Source organism: Piliocolobus tephrosceles, chromosome 1 (genome assembly GCF_002776525.5).
Source record: "Piliocolobus tephrosceles isolate RC106 chromosome 1, ASM277652v3, whole genome shotgun sequence".
NCBI lineage: Eukaryota > Metazoa > Chordata > Mammalia > Primates > Cercopithecidae > Piliocolobus > Piliocolobus tephrosceles.
The window spans coordinates 33,348,471-33,368,551 of NC_045434.1; the positions used below are offsets into that span (position 1 = coordinate 33,348,471).

Sequence of the window (20,081 nt, forward strand, 5' to 3'; positions counted from 1 at the left end):
ATGTACACTCATGTAACTGTGAGAAATAGAAATGTGTTTTCTTTCCAATAAGACCTTGCCTGGCTTTATAATTAGTGTTTATAGTAAATACATTCAAAATTTATCCTTGGAATCCTCAAATCTCTTGCCATTGTAGGATAATGTGAGCTTTAGGCTAATTTATTAAAGCCTCTTTTGGTTTCACAGTGATTGAATCTCTGCCCCAAGCCTTGGCCACTCATATACACACCTAGCTGCAGACCAGATCTTGACTGCAGGCTTCAAGGGTCCTGGTGACCAGCATGCATGCTCACTTCAAACTCAGCCCTTGTTGAATTCATAAATTTACCTGTTAACTTCAACCCCAAACTAGAGAGCATCATATTGTAAAACTTGCTGTTTTATATTGACTGCTAATATCTATTAATCAGAGTAAATTTTTAGAAACCTGAGTAAGAGCTTAATTGTTACATATAAACCAGTAGGACTTTATTCAACCCATAACTTCAACCCCTGCTGCTCTTTCTGGTCTTCGTTTGTCCTACTCCTCCTGTGTCTCCGGCTCACACTTTCTTCAGCCCATTGAGTGAACATTTTGGTTGTGGTTTTGCTTTTGCTCTCTAGTGATGGGGTCAGGCCAGGTCAAACTGATTCATGAACTGTCTCCTGAGGGATTCTGGGTGGGACAGAAATATGAAGAATTAAGTAGGGTGGAGAAAATGAGCAGAATGTTAACATTCCATACTCATCACACACACACACCCCCACCCCCACACACACAGAGAGAGAGAGAGAGAGAGAGAGAGAGAGGAGTGTGGCTGAGCAGATCTTCTGATCATCAGGCATAGCTAGTAATTTCCGCTGCTTGTTGATCGTGGTCATGTGCCATTCATTGAACTGCGTGCTTTAAATATACTACCTCACATAATCTACTTATGACCCTGTGGAGAATGTATGACTATCCCTATTTTCCAGCGAGGAAAACTGAGAATAATGGAGTTTACATGATTTTTTTTTAAAGTTAGAGATTTATTAAGCACCAAGGCTAGAGCTCTACCATCTCCTGATTCCAGAGCACCTGCTTTCAGCCACTCTGCCACATGTTCTTCCTGATAAGAATCTCCCAGTGTAGCCACTAAAGGCCTGCTGAAGCCACCGTGACTTCTGATTCTCCCTTTTCAGTCAGGGCAAGGAAAATGCTAATCAGCTCTTTTTCTTCCAGCCCACATCAAGGAATGTAATGTCAGGAGTATGGCCAATGCAGGATCCACCTGTATGTATTCCAGGTCCTTAGGTATACCACACCTTTTTAGAGGTTCTGATAACACTTTAGCAGACTAGGGTCTTATCATTGCTGTGGCTTCCAGATAAGGGACCATGCAAATAACATTGCTTTCTCAAGGAGCAACAGTGACCTGCAGTGGTTAAGCTAATTCCCAAGTGAGGGTGTAAGTGTGTGTATGTACCTGTGAGCACTTTTGATCATGCCTATCTGTGAGTCAGACTGATCAGGAACAGAAATATAACAATACCTGGAGGAATTCTTGTGCTAAAAGATTTGTGAAGATGACAAAAGAAGTTCTTACAAATGAAATCACCTGCCCCCTGAAGTTGAGTGTATACAGTGTGTTGCTCTTTTCTGCCAGAATTTTGTTCCAGTGGACTTCCCTCAGGAGGCTCTTTTCCTTCCCTGACTCTCCCCAACAATAGGTAGAAAAGAGAGGGAGGGAAGGAGAGGTAGAGGGAATATGTATATTTCCTCCATTTCTCCATTTACACTTTTGGCTAAGACTTTTGAAAATCTCTGGGTTCTCACCTGCACTGTTCCCTCTGCCTGGCATATCCTCCTCCACTTTTCTCCCTGGTAAACCCACTCAAAGTCTTCCTTCGCTAATATTCTTCATGTCTGCAGGCAGTGTTGGTGCCTCTCTCGGGTCAGTATTCCAACCCTATTATAATATTTATATTTGTTTTTACAACTGCAAGACCTAAAATAATAAATAGGCATATCCTTGGTGTTCAATAAATATTTGTTGAATGAATGTATAAATGGACAAGTAATTGAATGGTGAAAGAAAGAGGTTCCTATTAAATGTTTTTAGTTTAGGGTGTATCCTGGGCATATTTGGTAGAAAAACCTGTTGGCTGCATGGAAAATGGAAGAAACTCATGAAAAGAGATGAAGTGGGAGTTGTTGAACTTGAAGGGAGCAAGACCAGGAAAGGAGATGTAGATGATTAAGACATCAGCAATGGAAAATGGAGAAGGGGCCTCAAACTTGGGTTTAAGTGTTCAAACCTAGGGACCAGGCATGATTGTGCCTGCCAATCTGGAGACACAAGAATTAGGAGAAGAAAGTCCAAAGATAAAAGTGAGGGGTGGGACATGGAAGTAAAATAGTCTACACACTTTTACGAGTTAGCAGGTGGCTCATTTTTTTCAGAGAGGCTCTATTTTACATGCGAGGAGAGTTTTGTAAGGGGCTTTTTTTTTTCTTTGTCAGAGAAAAAGGCCAAATCCACTATGTCTTGTTGGATGGTCCTGCTGATACTGTTTCTCATCTTGTAGAAAGGGCTAGAATAGGACATCAGGAGATCTGGTATTAGAGAGTGCATGATAACTATGATGGGCTGCAGACTTACCGTGTCTGAAGTCCGCTTACTCCCTATTTAGGATATTGGTTTGGGAAACCAGGGCCGCAATTTGTTAGAGGAAAACTGGCATGGGGTTTGGAAGTGCTGATGGTTCTGTTTGGGGCTAAGTAGAGAACCGTGTCTTTTTTTTTTTTTTTTTTTTTTTTTCTGAGACGGAGTCTCGCTCTGTCGCCCAGGCTGGGGTGCAGTGGCCGGATCTCAGCTCACTGCAAGCTCCGCCTCCCAGTTTTACGCCATTCTTCTGCCTCAGCCTCCCGAGTAGCTGGGACTACAGGTGCCCGCCACCTCGCCAGGCTAGTTTTTTGTATTTTTTAGTAGAGACGGGGTTTCACCGTGTTAGCCAGGATGGTCTCGATCTCCTGACCTCGTGATCCGCCCGTCTCGGCCTTCCAAAGTGCCGGGATTACAGGCTTGAGCCACCGCGCCCAGCTGAGAACCATGTCTTTTAAATTGGTCTAGATCACTATTTCTGAATCTTTAATATGCATAGGAATTATTTGGGGGTCTTTTAAAAATGCACATTCTTGTTGATTCAGTCTGAAGTGGATCCTGAGATTTATTTCTAACAAGCTCCCTGGTGATTCTAATATTGCTGCTTTAGGTACCACATTGTGTGTAGTGAGAGGTTTAACCGTATTCAGAGTGAAAAGGCTTTCTAACTTCAGTTCAAAAACTGACCATGTATCAGACAAAACACAACAAATTAATGCTTTAGTTTTCTAATTCATATAATGGAAATCATGCAATTGCCTCTTTCCCTTACATCTTCTTTTTAGGGATATTCTAAATGATAGGATTTGGGGATCCTCAGCACAAACGCACTAAATGAGGAGAGGTAATTTATCTGTAGCTCCATTGGTAGAAACATGAATGCTTCCATATTATAATATAGGCATTGTCATGAGACTCATCATAGTGTACATCCCTGCTGTGCCATCAACCAGTTAGATAACCCCAGGCAAGTTATTTTATGTTTCTAAATCCTACCTCATCTATAAAATGAACATCTATACATTCATTGAACCAATATTTATTGACAGCTATTATGTACCAGGCATTGTGCTGTGCACTGGGAATATCATAGCAAATAATGCTTTGCCCTCACCAAGCTTTTTTCCATGGTGGGAGCTGATGATAAGCAAGTAAGACCAATACACAAAATAATTCAGGGTATGCATCCTATGAAAGAAAAAAAGATGCTTTGATTAAAAAGGAAAAAGTTAGAGGGGCAAAATAAGGATGCTCTGGGGTGGTAAGAATTATGCTTAGATAGGAAGAAAGAGAAGGAGGCAGTCAGGAGAAGATAAAAAAAAAAAAAGAAAAGCATCATGACTCTAGAGAATGGCATCAACTCTTGTGGCTGGAAAGGTCATGGGTTGTGCTTGGGATTCTAAGTCCAGTGTCGATGAAGTGCATTAAGGAAGGTGAATGTGACATTGAATAAGGTTGGAGAATTTGGGGCCAGAACACACAGGACCTTGTAGACTGAAGAAAGAACTTTGGATTTTATTTTTTCTCCTAACAGAAGCAATTGAAATGTTCTACACAGGGAAATTTATTTTTTTGAAAGTTCCCTCTGACTGGTGTTTGCTGACTGGCTGGGAAGGGATCCCGAGGAGAAGTGGGGTGTCCAGTTAGGAGGTGAGAGATGGTGGCTTGTGTTAATGTTTGTGGTAATGCTGAAGTGTAGAGACAATTTTCAGAAATATCTGGGAAATGAAGCAGGACTTGTTGACAGGTTAGAAGAAAGCAGATGGGGTGAGCAAAAAGGTAAGATTGAGAGGAAGAATAGAATCAGTGATGGCTTCTAAGTTCCAAGTTTGAGCAACAGGGCAGATGATGGTATCATTTACTGAGCTGGGGATGGTTGAGGAGGCTAATATGTGGAGTGATGGAATCAAGAATCTAAACAATAATAGTCCCTATCACACAGAGTGGGTTTGAGGACAAAATAGTATAGATGTATAGTTTTCTATACAATAGTTAGCACTTAAGTGCTCTACATGTTATTGTCTTTCTGTTGTTGTTATTATTCTTGAGGGAGTACTCACTGGAGACACCAGGTGCCCTTGATCGGCAAAGACATGATAATTCTCTGGGACTCAACAAATCATTCTTTTATTTTCTCCAATAGAAAATAAAGGTTGCTCTTGAAAACCCTACAGTGGTGATAGAAGGATGGGGTAGACTATGTGTGTCTCAAGTGACATCAATCAAACTTTCAGCCAAGTTTTGATTACAAGATCTTTATTTCTGGCAATGATGTAAGAAGCAGAAAGAGCACAGCTGGGTTTTCAGCACCAGGAGGATACCATAAGTTCTCGAAATTGGAAAAAGCACCTTCTAACTTGGAAATTGTGCTGATTTGTCTAGAGAAGTTAGAGGGAAAATAAATACAAACCTTCCCCCAGCCCCAACTCCTCATGATACCATTTACAGAGTAAGGAAGAAATCACAGAGCAAGAACTCTCAACTAACAACCCTAGCCAAAAGGCTGGATGCTTAGCAAAGACCAAATGGAATAGTCACAGGGCTGTGAGGTGGATGATCTTCCTCTCTGGTTTCTACACCTTATTAGCATGAGAAGGTAGCATGAATTTTAGTAGTTTGCCAACCTGGCTGCACATAAAAACTTCTGACAAGTTTAAAGATACGGAGTCCTGGGCCACTCTCAGGAGGCTTAATGCACTAAGCCTAGCAATCTAGATTTTTTGAAGTGGCTTCTACATAATTCTGATGGGATTGGTCTACACATGTAAGTTGGAAATCATTGATCTCATGATCAGAATGTTATATTATGATTTGAAAACTTTGAAATGTATGAATTGCTGTATGCGGGTAAATCACTTCATGGTTACTAATATGATTTCCTGCCTACAAAAGAGATGTTTTGGAGAATGTTTTACATGTAGGGTACTTCGCATGGGCTATCAAAGATGTTTTGGAATCTCTGCCCTGGTAAGGGCCTGTTTGTGTAGTATCCAATGCTATCATTCTTTCAAATGCAATCTATTCACTTCATGACTTCAAGGAGTCGTTTGGTTCCTGATGCATAAGCCATGCACAAAGGATCATTGTGAATAAACCAGTTTTTTCATTCATGATTTTAAAGGTGTCAAAGGTCACTCCTCAACATCACCAAACTAGAAGCAATGCAGAGGCACTGGGGATCAGTCCATCCATTGCTGTGTCTCAGTCAGTTTGAGCTGCCGCAACAGAACACCATAGATGGGTGGCTTAAACAACATGCATTTGTTTCTCACAGGTCTGGAACTTGAGAAGTCCAAGGTGCCAGCAGATTCCTTATCTGGCGAGGGTACTTCCTAGCTTGCAGATGATTGTCTTTTTTTGTTTGTTTGTTTTGAGACAGAGTCTCACTCTGTCTACCAGGCTAGAGTGCAGTGGTGGGATCTCGGCTCACTGCAATCTCCGCCTCCCAGTTTCAAGCGATTCTTCTGCCTCAGCCTACCAAATAGCTGGGAGTGCAGGTGCTTGCCACCTCGCCCGGCTAATTTTTGTATTTTTAGTAGAGACGGGATTTCACCATGTTGGCCAGGCTGATCTCGAACTCCTGATTTCGTGATCCGCCCACCTCAGCCTCCCAAAATGCTGGGATTACAGGCATGAGCCACCACACCCAGCCAGATGATTGTCTTTTTTCTGTGTCCTCACATGGCAGAGCACAGAGAAGGCAAGCTCTTACGTGTCTTCTCATGAGGGCATTGAGAAGGCTCTACCCTCGTACTTAATTACCTTCCAAAGACCCCACCCCCTAAAATACCATCACAGTGGGAGTTAGCATTTCACCACTGTATGAGTTTGCGAAGGCCACAAACATTTAGTCCATAGCGCTAGGTAACAAAAACATGAGCAGGATGGGTGGCGAGATTTAGGCTTCGGTCTTCTTCAAGGGCCCTGTGGGGAAACCAAATTTCTTGGGACTAGGAAGAATCCAGAACACTCTGAATTCCTGGCACAATCCAACCAGCTCATAGCACTGCAGTGCCAAATTCCATACCTTGAAATCTCAAGGCTTGCACCATAAGCTGGGATCCACGACGTGAACATCAGGCAAAATGAGACAGCCCTCACTATTGGGCCCCGAGATACTTAACCTATCAAATGCTTTGCTAGAAGACTGAGGGTGGAGACGTTGGTTGTCTGATATAGAGAGATGTGGAAGTCCTGGGAGGCCCATGGAGAGATGGCAGTGCAAAGCCGTCTTCTGTACAAAGGGAGAAGAAACCATGAGGAAAAAGAATTGAGGCTCAGAGGGGCAAAGGAACTCCTGCAGAAAGAAAACAGAATTTCCTATGGAATTGGGACTCTGTCTGCCAACTTTTCCCTGCAGTGCCTCTTCTCCAGTCAGGGTCCGGTGTAGCTGTGCTATTCTCTTGCTGCCTTCTAGCCATCCTCCTTCCTGTGTTGATGGTGGTTTGTAGCACAGGGCCTGTTGCGTTGTCTGGGTGCCACGATGGAAGGCTACATTCTTCTTCCCCATCCAAGTTTGATCTGTCTACTCTCACCCCTGAGGTTATTAAACTGGCAGGGAAATATATGAAATCGGCATTCTTGAATGGCTCCTTAACTCTGGGCAAGGAAAAGGAAGACTATTTCCATGGTTGAAGTATTCCAACCAATTCAGAGAAAAATACCACATGAAGTCAAAATATGATCGTCCTGGCCAAGCAAGGGTTTTCCTTTATAACCATGCTGACATGCAAGGTTTTTATAGCTGTGCCTCTCCCCTGCTGTCAGTGGTATTGCCTGCTTTCTCCAGCTGGGGGATGTCAGTTCAGCAGAGGTGGGGGAAGGATTTCATCTGTGGGAGGTGGTGGAAAGCAGAGAGTCCCTGGGAGGATATAAACTCTGCAGTGTGAAGGAGAAGTAAAATATCCATTCTAGGAGAGGGACAAAAAGGAGCCTCGCTAGAGTAAAAAAGAGCTGCAAACCCTTAATTGAAAATATATTTGGAGAGGCATTTTTAAATGTCATCTTTCTGGAGGGAAAGAAGCAATTTACTAAGCAGTACATTTCATTTGTATAAAGTTTAAAACCAGGCAAAACTCCTCTATGCTGATGAAAATCAGAAGTGTGTGGTGTTGCAGAATACTGTATGCCGTGAGGGTGGGGGGATTTTAACTGGGAAGGAATGCAAGGGGGAATTCTTAGGGGCTAGACATGTTCTGCATCTTGATCTGACTGGTGATTGGTTACCCAGTTGTATTCACAGGTAAAACTCCCTCAAGCCACACACTAAGATTTGCATATTTTTCTATGTGTAATTCATTACTCAATACAAAAATTTAAAGTGAAACTTCTTTTTTGCTCACTTATGGATGTGGCATTGGGACACAGGGCATCTGAGTGCTCAGCCGAGGATGAGGCTGCGTTAGTAAAACTGTGGAGCGCGCCAGAAACAGTCAGAGCCTGATGTGGCCGGAGGACCGGGGGCTTCGGCTGTGAGCAAACCCAGGTTTGCATTCTGCCTGCAGGGTTTACTGTGTGTTTTGAGTAAGCTTTACTTTTCTCTCAGGTTCAGTTTTCTTAAGTGTGGATAATAACATTTACCTTTAAATGTTGTTTGATCCAAATACCGTATGTTCTCACTTGTAAGTGGAAGGGAGCATTGAGTATACATGGACACAAAGAAGGGAACACCAGATAGTGGGGCCCACCTGAGGGTGGAGGGGAAGAAGAGGGTGAGGATGGAAAAACTACCTATAGGGTACTATGCTTATTTCCTGGGTAATGAAATAATCTGTACACCAAACCACTGTGACACACAATTTACTCATGTAACAAACTTGCACATGTGCTCCTGAACCTGAAAGTCGGAAAGAACTATGATGCAAAAAAATTCCAGTCATAAAAATCAGTTTTTTTTTTTTTTTTTTTTTTTTTTTGAGACATGGTCTCGCTCTACCTGGGCTGGAGTGCAGTGGCAAGATCATAGCTCACTGTAGCCTCGACTTTCTAGGCTCAAGCCATCCTCCCACCTCAGCCTCCCTAGCAGCTGGGACTACAGGTGCGTGCCACTGTACCTGGCTAATTTTTGTATTTTTTGCAGATATGAGGGTTTTGCCATGTTGCCCAGGCTAATCTCAAACTCCTGACCTCAAGAAACCTGTCTGCTTCAGCTTCCCAAAGTGCTGGGATTATAGGAGTGAGCCACCATGCCCTGCCAAAAATCAGATTTCTATTGCAAAATGTTCTTGGGAATAAAGATATGAATCTAAATGATTATGTAATAATAAAACACTCAACTTATTTCTAAGTATATATTATTTACATATGTTTAACTATTAAAATATTTTATTATTAAAATTATTTGAAGTTGAATGAATTCTGTGATGTGAGATCTTTGACAAATTACTTAACATCGTTCAGTGTGTTTCTATGAAGTGGGGATTAAAAAGATGATTTCATAGGTTGGGCACATTGGCTCATGCCTCTAATCCCAGCACTTTGGGAGGCTGAGGCGGGTGGATCACCTGATGTCGGGAGTTCAAGACCAGCCTGACCAACATGGAGAAAACCCATCTCTACTAAAAATAAGGAATTAGCCAGTCATCGTGGCACGTGCCTGCAATCCCAGCTACTTGGGAGGCTGAGGCAGGAGAATCACTTGAACCCAGGAGGCAGAGGTTGCAGTGATCTGAGATAGCGTCATTGCACTCCAGCCTGGACAACAAGACTGAAACTCTGTCTCATAAAAAGAAAAGAAAAAGAAAAAAAAAAAGATGATTTCATTAGTATTATAATGATTCAACTTGGTATCATCAAATGTGCCTTGCAATGTGCCTGACATGCTGTTAGTTTCAGTTCAGTGATTCAATTCAGCAGATATTTATTTAATGCTGAATATAAAACATATATTATTTTAGTTCTTGGGAATTAAAAACAAGACCACCACATAGCCTCTGGCTTCTGGAAGCTTTCAATCTAGTGGGAAAGACAGTCACATGTGCATTTATAAAACAATGTGATAAATGTTTTACTAGTGTAAGATTAGAGTACTGCAGAAGCCCACAGGAGGTATGGCACAATAGTCAGAAGATAATATGCAGGGGTTGGTGGTCATATTTAACCTTAAAAGGGGCATAATGAGACTAGAAAATGGTAATTTAAGGCTACTACATGTTTGAAAGAGTCAATGGCCAAAGGGTTATTTTTATTTTAGAATTACAAGCTTATCTGTAACCAGGAGTGTTTTGCATTAGAAGTGGATATGTTAAAACAGCAACATGGAAAGCACTTTCAAACTGCAGTGAGTCAAAAGGGGAATGGAATGGAATCCTCAGTAGCAAGGACCCTAATTCCATTGACTCCAGTCCACATCAAATGCTGTCACTCTGGTTGGGAACCATGTCTGGGCATGAGAAGGAGGACCAATTCTTCCAGGGCAGTATTGAGTCATGTCTACTTTGAGAAGCTGGTGAAAGGTATGCACTCTTTCCAAGGAAAAATAAACTCGTAAACAAATGAAGCAGTCATCTCGGAAGTTATTGTCCTTCTGAAAGTTAGGTTCAGAATCTCTGTTTTAAAAGAAAACTCATATTGCTGCACTTTCTCCCCTCTCTGAAGAACCAATAAATAGTAGCAATTTCATCAATTATATTGCCGTATCAACACTGTTGATCCTCAAATCACTTCTGATCAGTTCTCTGAATGTGTGATAACCTTTTCTGTACCCCATCCTACCTGACATTTCATTGTATTTAGTTGTGAGTCTTTTCCAAGATGAAGATCTCAGAGAAAACCCAACTACAGTTTAGATGCTGCACTATTTATCAAACCCTCTTAAGAGTAATAGATGCCGGGCGCGGTGGCTCAAGCCTGTAATCCCAGCACTTTGGGAGGCCGAGACGGGCGGATCACGAGGTCAGGAGATCGAGACCATCCTGGCTAACACGGTGAAACCCCGTCTCTACTAAAAAATACAAAAAACTAGCCGGGCGACATGGCGGGCGCCTGTAGTCCCAGCTACTCGGGAGGCTGAGGCAGGAGAATGGCGTAAACCCAGGAGGTGGAGCTTGCAGTGAGCTGAGATCCGGCCACTGCACTCCAGCCTGGGCAGCAGAGCGAGACTCCATCTCAAAAAAAAAAAAAAAAAAAAAAAAAAGAGTAATAGATGAAATATTTCTATATAACATTTACTACTACTTCAAATAATAAATGAACATTACTATTTTTAGTTCCATGATTTAGAAATTAGCCTCGGACAGTGGGACATATGGCTCACAAGAACCATCTGTCCCTGCCTATTGGCTAATTCTTATCCCATATTGCTGAGGATCAGTCTTCTTTCATGACCTCCTTGAGAGATTCTGATGAGCTCTTTTGTTTTATGTTTTATTAGCAAGTTCCTGAAGATACAATGCCTGGAAGGTGGAATCTGGGAGCAAGGCAGTTGCATTCCTGTGGTGTGTGAGCCACCGCCTCCTGTGTTTGAAGGCATGTATGAATGTACCAATGGCTTCAACCTGGACAGCCAGTGTGTACTCAACTGTAACCAGGAAAGTGAAAAGGTAAAAAACATTTTTTGAACTTATTTTGGATCAGGCTGTGCTCTAATCTTGATGCCCAATCCAAGAAATTTGAGAAATGAAATTTCTAAAGGATTCCAATAGGCAGGGACTTGGGATTCTAATCGGGAGTGTTGGTATTATGCAATAGAAAATTCAGAAAATACCACATTTTTGAAATGTTCTCTCCTGAGTTCAGAACTTCCTCTGAGGTAAGAAGAAGAATCCAGTGGGTGGAGTACCAGGTATATTCCAAAAAGAATGCTAGGATCCTGATTTAGCAATGTGATCCCCTCTCATGGATGGCCATTGACATAAGTTGACTAAAAATACTAGTATTATTATTTTTCTAGAACAGAGCCCTGAACAGAAACACAAATTCCTTGGCAAAGCTGGAAGTGCTGTTTGACTATTCCCCTCCCTAGGATTTTGGCACAAAAGGTCTCAAATGAAAAACACAGTCTTATCTTGGTTGTGTGACTAAAAGCAATTTTATTTTAGAATCTTTTCAAGTCTCACACACATACATGAGACAGGAAGTCAAGCAGACTTCCTAGGCAAAGGTCAATGTCCTTGTCTGCTCCCCGGCACCTGTTATCTAAGTTTTCGGTACTCCAAGGTAAGCACCATGGAACAGATGTGAAAAGAATATGGCAGAAAATGAGACCCCTGAGAAATCAAGCACATCCATTTGCACTGATGGGTTAAGGAACCATTGAGTTGAACAGATGAAGGGAGGGCTACCTACATTTCTAAAATCTTACATTTTGGAGTTTTGAGAGTTAGTGCTACTCTCTGTGTTCTAGATAAAGTATAATTTGTGGAGCCAAGAGTTATACAAACCACCACACATGTGGAGAAAGGGAATAGAATTTTGGTGAGACCAAAAGCAACTATGATGTGTCCATTCAAGCAGAAAGGCAAAAACACACCTTTAGGAAATATTATGAATTGGTTTCACTGGATGAAACTCATCTTGAAAAAATCTGACATTTGCCACAAGCAGCATTTGTGTGCTAGTAGGGATGAATCAGTGCAAAATAACACCATCTGGGAAACAATTCCATAAATAGCTCTGAATTCATGAGCTTTGGTTGATAGCTGATTGTATTCCTATATATAAAGGAAAATACATTGTTAATACATTTCATTAATGGAAAAAAATTGTCATTGTGACTCCTCTGCCTGGAAAAAACAAAGAGATTTTTGGCTTTTTTTTTTTTTTGACCAGTAACAACATGTTGTTTCAATAGCATCTTTTGGTCCAGGTTCTAGAACTGGAGAATACTACGACTTAATCAGACCACTTGTTTTCAACTCTCAATAAAGTTAACAAAACAATAATTAAGATGTTTACTTTTCATATTCTAGCTTCCCATCCTCTGCACTAAAGAGGGACTGTGGACCCAGGAGTTTAAGTTGTGTGAGAATCTGCAAGGAGAATGCCCACCACCCCCCTCAGAGCTGAATTCCGTGGAGTACAAATGTGAACAAGGATATGGGATTGGTAAGGATATGAGTGAATCTTAAAGTCAATTTCCATGTCATTCTTTTGTTGAGCACAGCTGAAATTTTTTAAATTTTATTTATTTATTTATTTTGAGATGGAATCTTGCTCTGTCACCCAGGCTGGAATGCAGTGGCACAATCTCAGCTCACTGCAACCTCCGCTTTCTGGGTTCAAGCAATTCTCCTGCCTCAGCCTCCCAAGTAACTGGGACTACATGCGCCTGCCACCACGCCTGACTAATTTTTGTGTTTTTAGTAGAGATGGGACTTCACCATGTTGGCCAGGCTGGTCTCAAACTCCTGACCTCAGGTGATCTGCCCACCTTAGCCTCCCAAAGTTCTGGGATTACAAGCATGAGCCACTGCACCCAGGCTGCCCAGCTGAATCTCGAAGCAGAGACACTGTTCTCCCTAAAGAGTGGATTGAAATTGCAAGTTGACTTTTAGCTGCTTTAGTAAAAATGAGATTTATGGCAACTCTGAGGGGCCTAGACCAGATGGATTTGTGGTATGGTTTGTAGCTCCAAGATGAAAGGTGGGACTGTGTAGCCACATAGCATGTGTCTGCTGGGCTCTTCTATTCTTCTTCATTCTCTGTGGTTGTTACTGGAGTGGAGAATTACTGAAAGGGATGATTTGAGATTCCTCTTTCATGCATCATTCTTCAACCATTCTTTCTCTGCAGAGGACTAGGTTCCAGAGCCATGGACAACTTCTTATTCAAGCAATTACAATTAAACGTCTTTGTGGCCAGAACTGATTTATAGTGATGTTAACTTCACCTTGGGTGGCCCTAAATATCATAGGAAAGAGTTGTAGCTGATGCGAAACCTTGTAAGATTACTCCTAAATTCTGAACTGCATTAGCAAGGAGTAATTTTATCAGACATTCTAACCAATGCCAATGAGTATAATTTGCATTAATTAGTAAGCTCATTGCCGTCTTCAAGATGCTCTTTGCACAGTGATGTCTTGTGGTCAGGCATAGAGTATCAGGGAATTCAGATGTGCCTCTTGGGTGGTGTTTCACAAACAGATTCTCATCCTCCAAGCATCCAATTTCTGCATTAAAATATCATATACTCACGTATCTAGAGTCCTTAAGAGGGATGTAGTTCTTTTGATTGTTTTAAAAGTCACTGAAAACATAGAAACATAGAGAGTAAGGACTAAAAAGAAACTTGGAAATCATCAAATCTATAGATGAGAAAATAGAGAACCTAGAGAGTGTATTTTCTCTTAATATAATTTTAGGAGATATTTGGACTCTGTGTGGAAGGAAATATAGCAAGATTTTTCTGCAAGAGACCAATACATACCCAAAGTCTCTGCTTCTGATTCTTCACTGCTTCCTCCTTTAATCAAATAGGTTTGTTGGCTGCCAATGCAATTATCTTTAGTGCAGCAACGGAGAGAATAGTATCTGGAGTAATTTTATAATTTCTGGGTCATTTCCTGCCATCCACCACCACCATTACCAGCATGTCAAGTTCTTAGGTAGTAGTTGTTGCAATTATAAGCTTCCAGGAGACCATGTAAACAGGAATGATATTAGATATACTTAAAAGGTATGAGCCAATCAGGATAGACTTTGTCTAGCTAGAGTCCTGGAGGGGATCTTGGAGGCTAGCTGGGCCTGGAGTCAATCTTTCCGTTACTAGATCGTATAGAAATTCAGACATTCCAGAGGAGGTGTTATCCTGGATAAGACAGAGGAGGGGACACTTGGGGCAAGTGGAGTTAGGTTGGGGGAGAGTCTCTTTACCAATTAGTGTGAAAGCACCCTTACGGGAACACAGATGACTATCAGCCTTGCCTACAACATCATAATATGGTGACCCATAATGAAATCAATTGTTCTTTAAAAACTCAAAGCTATTGATTCCTGAAAGAAAAAGAACGAGATCTGGGAAGTTCAAGTCTCTGCTGTAAACTTCTGTTCTTTCAGGTGCAGTGTGTTCCCCATTGTGTGTAATCCCGCCCAGTGACCCCGTGATGCTGCCTGAGAACATCACTGCTGACACTCTGGAGCACTGGATGGAACCTGTCAAAGTTCAGGTGAGGAAACGGACATCGTTATGTGCCAAAGACGTGAGTCTGCTGAGTAACATTTAGAACATTGTTTTTTGGAGTAATTTCAGAGACTTTCAAAGCATCCACAAAGCAAACAACCACGTGGATTATTCCTAGAAAGAAAAGTTAAACATTGAAAAGCAAAAAGAGGGAAGCTTGAAAAAAAAAAAAGATAGCCCACATCTAAAGGAAACTTTGAAGTATAAGATGGAAAGAAATCTTAGAGACATAAGGAACAGCAAGGAAAATTACTACTAATGAAAAATAGGATGGGACAGGTTAGGATAAGTCAAAGAAATGTATAAAGATGAAAGAAGAATGGAAAGAAAAGAATGGATTAGAAAAGATGAAAATAAAACTGCAAGCAGGGGAGTGCCTAAAGGAACTGAGTAAGAAGAAAATTGCCTTTCCTTTATCCATCTCCCACCCTTTCTAAACCTGAAATCCTTTTCCTGGGCCATCTGTTATTCAAAGTCAGTCATCAGCAAAATCCATGACATCCACAGCCTCTTCTCTGGGCTTTCTTTCCATTTGCTTCCTTTTCTATCTGAAATCTGGCTCTCCACTGAGGACTCTGCCTCCCCCGCAAGACTCATTCCTTGCTGCTTTCTCCCTCATGCACCTCCTAACCCTGGGCCTGCAAGAGGGATAGGCATCATCCTCTCTCTTCACTGCCATTTGTAAACCATTTTTCCTCCCTCCCCTGTAAAATGACTCACATTTGAATCCAATGTCAACAGAATGAACCACTCACTTCCCTCAATGCGGCTGTCATCTTCTGACCCTTATGGCACCCCTCTCCTTGTTTCTGAAACACTTTGACTCCTGGGGCGTGGCCACATTAGCCAGCCCTCCTGTCAAAACTTGCATTGATGTCTACATCTGCACATTTGATTCTTCTGAAATCAGGATTCTCAGCTCTGGAGCTTCCTTTCCTCCTGTGGCCGCCTTTCCCTTTCCGACTCCATCTTCCTCGTGCTTTCCTTGGCTCCCCCTAATCTTGCCTTGGTGGCTTCTTGGCTGTTTCCTAAACATGCCAGCCACACCCTCACCTCAGCACCTTTGCGCTTTTGCTTCCTTCAGCCCAGGATGTTCTTCTCCAGAATATCTGCATGGTTTGCTCCTTTCCGTCTTACAGATTTTTAGTCAAATTTCAGGAAGGCCCTCTTTGGTTATTCTATTAATATCTAACATTTTAACTCCCCTGACATTTTCTGTCTCCTTTCCTTTTATTTTTCCTTCTTAGGATTTATCATTACCAAGAATATTACATATTTTACTTACTTATCTATTATCTTTTTCTGCCATTAAAATAAAAAGCTCATTGATAGATTATTGTCTGTTTTATTCATTATTATATCCCTAGATCCTAAAACAGTGCCTAGTATTTGATACGTGCTCAATAAATATTTGTGAAATGAGTGAATGAAAAAGAGAAAGAAAAGGCTATGCAGGAGCTAAATAGAGAAAATCGTGTTGTAAACTAATTGTTTCTTCTTAGGATAGAGGAGGGTGGGGGACATCAGAAAGCCTAAGAGCTTGGTTACTTAATTATTAGACTGTTTAACAAAATTCTTGCAAGTCTGTTCTCATTGGATGAGCAAAAGAGGACTCTAGAGATATGCCACATTTCATTCAAACATTATCCTCAGGTCTCTGCTTTTTCCTCACAGGTTAATTGTGCTTTATTATGGGCATGGATTTGTACCAAAGCAGGAGGTTTAGGAAAAAACGTACTCTAAGTGTGATTTGGGTGAGGAATGGAGAATAACACAATCCTATTAATTCAGTTAGTCATTCATTCAACAAACATTTACTGCGGTTATTATGTGCCATGAGCTATGCTGAGTGCTGGGATGTGGAGGTGAAAAATAATAGTCCCTCTGTTTAAGGACTTACAATTTGGCCATGAAAGCAGATATCTATGATGATGTCACAGGGGAAAAGGTTTGAACGTAGTAGAGGTGTTATGGGAACACCTGAGAGGAAGCAACCAAGTCTTCTGCTCAGGAGCCTGGTGGAGTTGGGGAAGGATCAATGGAAACTGACCAAAAAGCTTTTCCTCTGGGTCTTAAACTGTGATCAAGAGGAGCACTCAAGAGGGTAAGAAATAGTAAATGTTCCATCTGGCTGAAACTAGGGTATGTGTGGTACTGAGGGAGAGGAAAGATGGTGGTAAAAGAATGAGGTCAGGAGAAGCAGGCAGGCAAGATCCCACCAGGCATTGCCTGCCCTTCCTAGGATGTCAAGCCTCATGAGAACTCTGAGTGGAGGTGGAGTGCACCTCAGTGCTGAGGACAGTGTGAAGACTGCATTGAAGTATGAAGGAGAGGGCCAGAAAAACACCTCCACAGGTTCTCCCATCCCCTGGCCTTTCCAGACTTTCACTTTTACTCTCCATTCTGTTGTTAAGATTTAGCTAAACTACAGTAGCTGGAATTACAGTGCCCTGGAGAAAGAGTTTCTGCCTCATGTTTCATGATGTGCCAGATGGTCTAGACCCTTTCTTTCAGCCCCATAAACTCAGTGTGCTATGATGAAACACTTCTCTTTCTCTATAAGCAGGCAAAGGGAGAAAGCCTTGGGCATGCATGAGCATTTTCTTTCTCTTGGGCATAAACTGAAATCGATCCTTCTTCATTTGCTTCACCATCCGCCCCACAAGGCGTCTTTGGGAACAGTCAAAGATGCAGGGTCTGTGAGGCCCGAGTGCAAGCCTTCCAGTCAGCAGGGTTTCTTTCACCTCTGTGTTTCTAATGGAACATTCTAGAAAATGACAGTCCATTTGTCTTCATGAAAACAGCAGGGATACCAATTACAGTGACTTGACTCTAAACTGGAAAACAATTTTCTCTATTCGATTAAAGCCTCCCTTTTTTCAGCTATCCTTTTGGGGAAATCATTATTGTTTATTTACTTCTATTCCATAGCATTTTGTTCTTGTTTATATTCCTGATGCCTTTTTCAGTGCCTGGCACTTTGTAGGTTTCTTAGAAACATTGGTTAAATGAGCAAAGAAACTGCTGTAGCACCATTTTCTTTTTTTCTTTTTAATTTAATTTAATTTTCAGTACCGGGATACAGATGCAGGATGTGCAGGTTTGTTACATGGGTAAATGTGTGCCATGATGGTTTGCTGCACCTATCAATCAACCTACCACCTACATATTAAGCCTCACGTGCATTAGCTATTTGTCCTGATACTCTCCCTCCCTCTGGCCCCCCGACAGGCCCTAGTGTGTGTTAATTTCCTCCCTGTATCAATATGTTCTGATTGTTCAGCTCCCACTTATAAGTGAGAACATGCAGGTAGCACCATCTTCTACTTCAGAAGTAAATGCATATTTTTTTCTCAGTCTGGATGCATTTCAGCAGCTTCTTATTGACATATCCTTGTCAATTCTAAGTTGACCACCTCAGGAAAAAATATGCGGAACATCGTCCTTAAGTCAGTATATCAAACATGATCATTTCTATCATTGCATTTATCATGACTACGATTTAGTCAGTAAATTCTTGGTTTTTGACATAGGTTGACCAGACTTGATTTTGAGGATGTTAGCAGAGAAACACTGAAGACCCTGCAATTAAAAAAATATATTTTCTAAAAGCTGAATTTTTAACTCGTGAGCTCTTTTATTCACCAACTGCATAACCTTAGGCAATTTACTAGTCAGTACCTCCATTTCCTCATGTGTAAGTGGAAATAACACTGATCTCAGTAGATTAATGTGAGTATCAGATGAGAACCGTATGAATAGACCTTAGCTTACTTGATGCATAGCAAGTTTTCTTGATCAGTTGCCATTTCTATTTGAGGCAGGTTGCTTCCCCTCAGTTTGCCTGCCTCTTCTCATCTGTATGAGATTCTGCCCTGCTCTTTATAATTTGGGTGTATAACTAAACTATACGGCTTGTCACAGTTCACAGTATTGATAGGGATGCAATTGCTTTTCTGGAACTCTTGAGGCTTGTGTCACATTTCCATGTGAAAACAAAGTGAAATCATTAAATTAGCTGCTTCCAAAATGTAAGGGAAGAGCTGAGGTAACTTGCGAAATGAGTCTTGTCCTTACCTTAGAAGGATTATTTGTTTCTAGAAAAATTCCCAGCAATCAGAATTTCAGAAGTTGAAAACATAATTAACATTTTAATGTTTTCTTGAACTCCAAATAAGTACCCTTTATGCCAAAAGAAAACCAAGTAGTTAACCAATGGTGAACATTAATTATCACAGAGTAGCAAAGCAAGCTGTTACCTGTGCTCTCTCTGCTCTTTCACATTTACTATGTTAAAGAATATTGCTTACGAACAAAGCTTGCAAGAGATGCTCTGTGTTTTGGAAATTGCAATTTTATAGTAAAAGTAAAACAAGAAAAAAGAAGTCACTGGATGCAGTGGAAATGATGATGAGATGATTGCCCTTATGTACCTCGGGGCCTCTAGGATGAGATTATACACCAGCCACAGATGATCTCATGATGGCTATGGTTCTGTGGCACTCAGCAACTCACCCAGGGTGGGAAATCTAACCTTGTCCTCATAAATAAGAAGAAATGCCTCATAAACCAAGGCAATTCGTTAAATGAAACTCCATGTCGAGTAAAATCCTTGTAAGTCAAATTGACTTATCTTGGGAGTTGTTCCATGTTGTACTTAATCTTAAATGTTTGTGTTCTTAAGAATCGCTTGGGCGGTATATAAAAAGAACAGCAGGATTCCAGGATTCCAGCCTTCAGAAAGACTGGAGATGCCTTGGAATGAGCATCTTTAACAAGCACCTTAGGTAATTCCACTGAAATGCTTCAAGAAACCCTACTATTACAAAATAAAATACTGACAAGATAAATATTATAAATACAAGCACACCTCTCTGAAGCATGGCTCATTTGTTTAGTAAATGATGCTTGCTTATTTCATGAAAATTCCTGCTATCTGCCATTATTTCAAATGCCTTTGTATCTGGCAGGAGTACAGAGTAATGGATTAAATTGCATTATTTTCTCTAGTCTGCTTCCAATGACTTCATTCTTTGTAATAAAAAATGATACCTTACATTTGGATAACACTTTATTGTCTTCAAAACATATATGTGTGAAAAAATATATATGTGATATATTACACACACACACACACACATACACACACGTATATATTTGAGTCTCATCACAAACCAATAAGCCAGGAAAGGAAGATTGTATTATCTTTATTTTACAGACACATTAGCTGTTGTTGGATGACCTGTTCAATATTGCACAGCTGGCAAGAAATAGAAAAATAAATGCCACCAACTTTGCTGACTCCCAGTTTAATGCAGTACTCCCTGCCTCACCCTGTT

General features: G+C 41.1%; 1 protein-coding gene across 2 annotated transcripts in view; it reads left to right on the top strand.

Annotated features, from left to right (window-relative positions):
- The window catches only part of PAPPA2 (pappalysin 2), a 400,048-nt gene that overhangs the window by 326,351 nt on the left and 53,616 nt on the right, over positions 1–20,081 (top strand). For both annotated transcript variants that reach the window (XR_003306912.1, XM_026448236.1), the window contains exons 18-20: positions 10,996–11,164; positions 12,533–12,668; positions 14,619–14,728. Coding sequence is in view for 1 of the 2 variants with exons in the window: in XM_026448236.1 (XP_026304021.1) it covers positions 10,996–11,164; positions 12,533–12,668; positions 14,619–14,728 (415 nt within the window). In the remaining variant the exon portion in view is untranslated. The remainder of the gene's footprint in view (positions 1–10,995; positions 11,165–12,532; positions 12,669–14,618; positions 14,729–20,081) is intronic.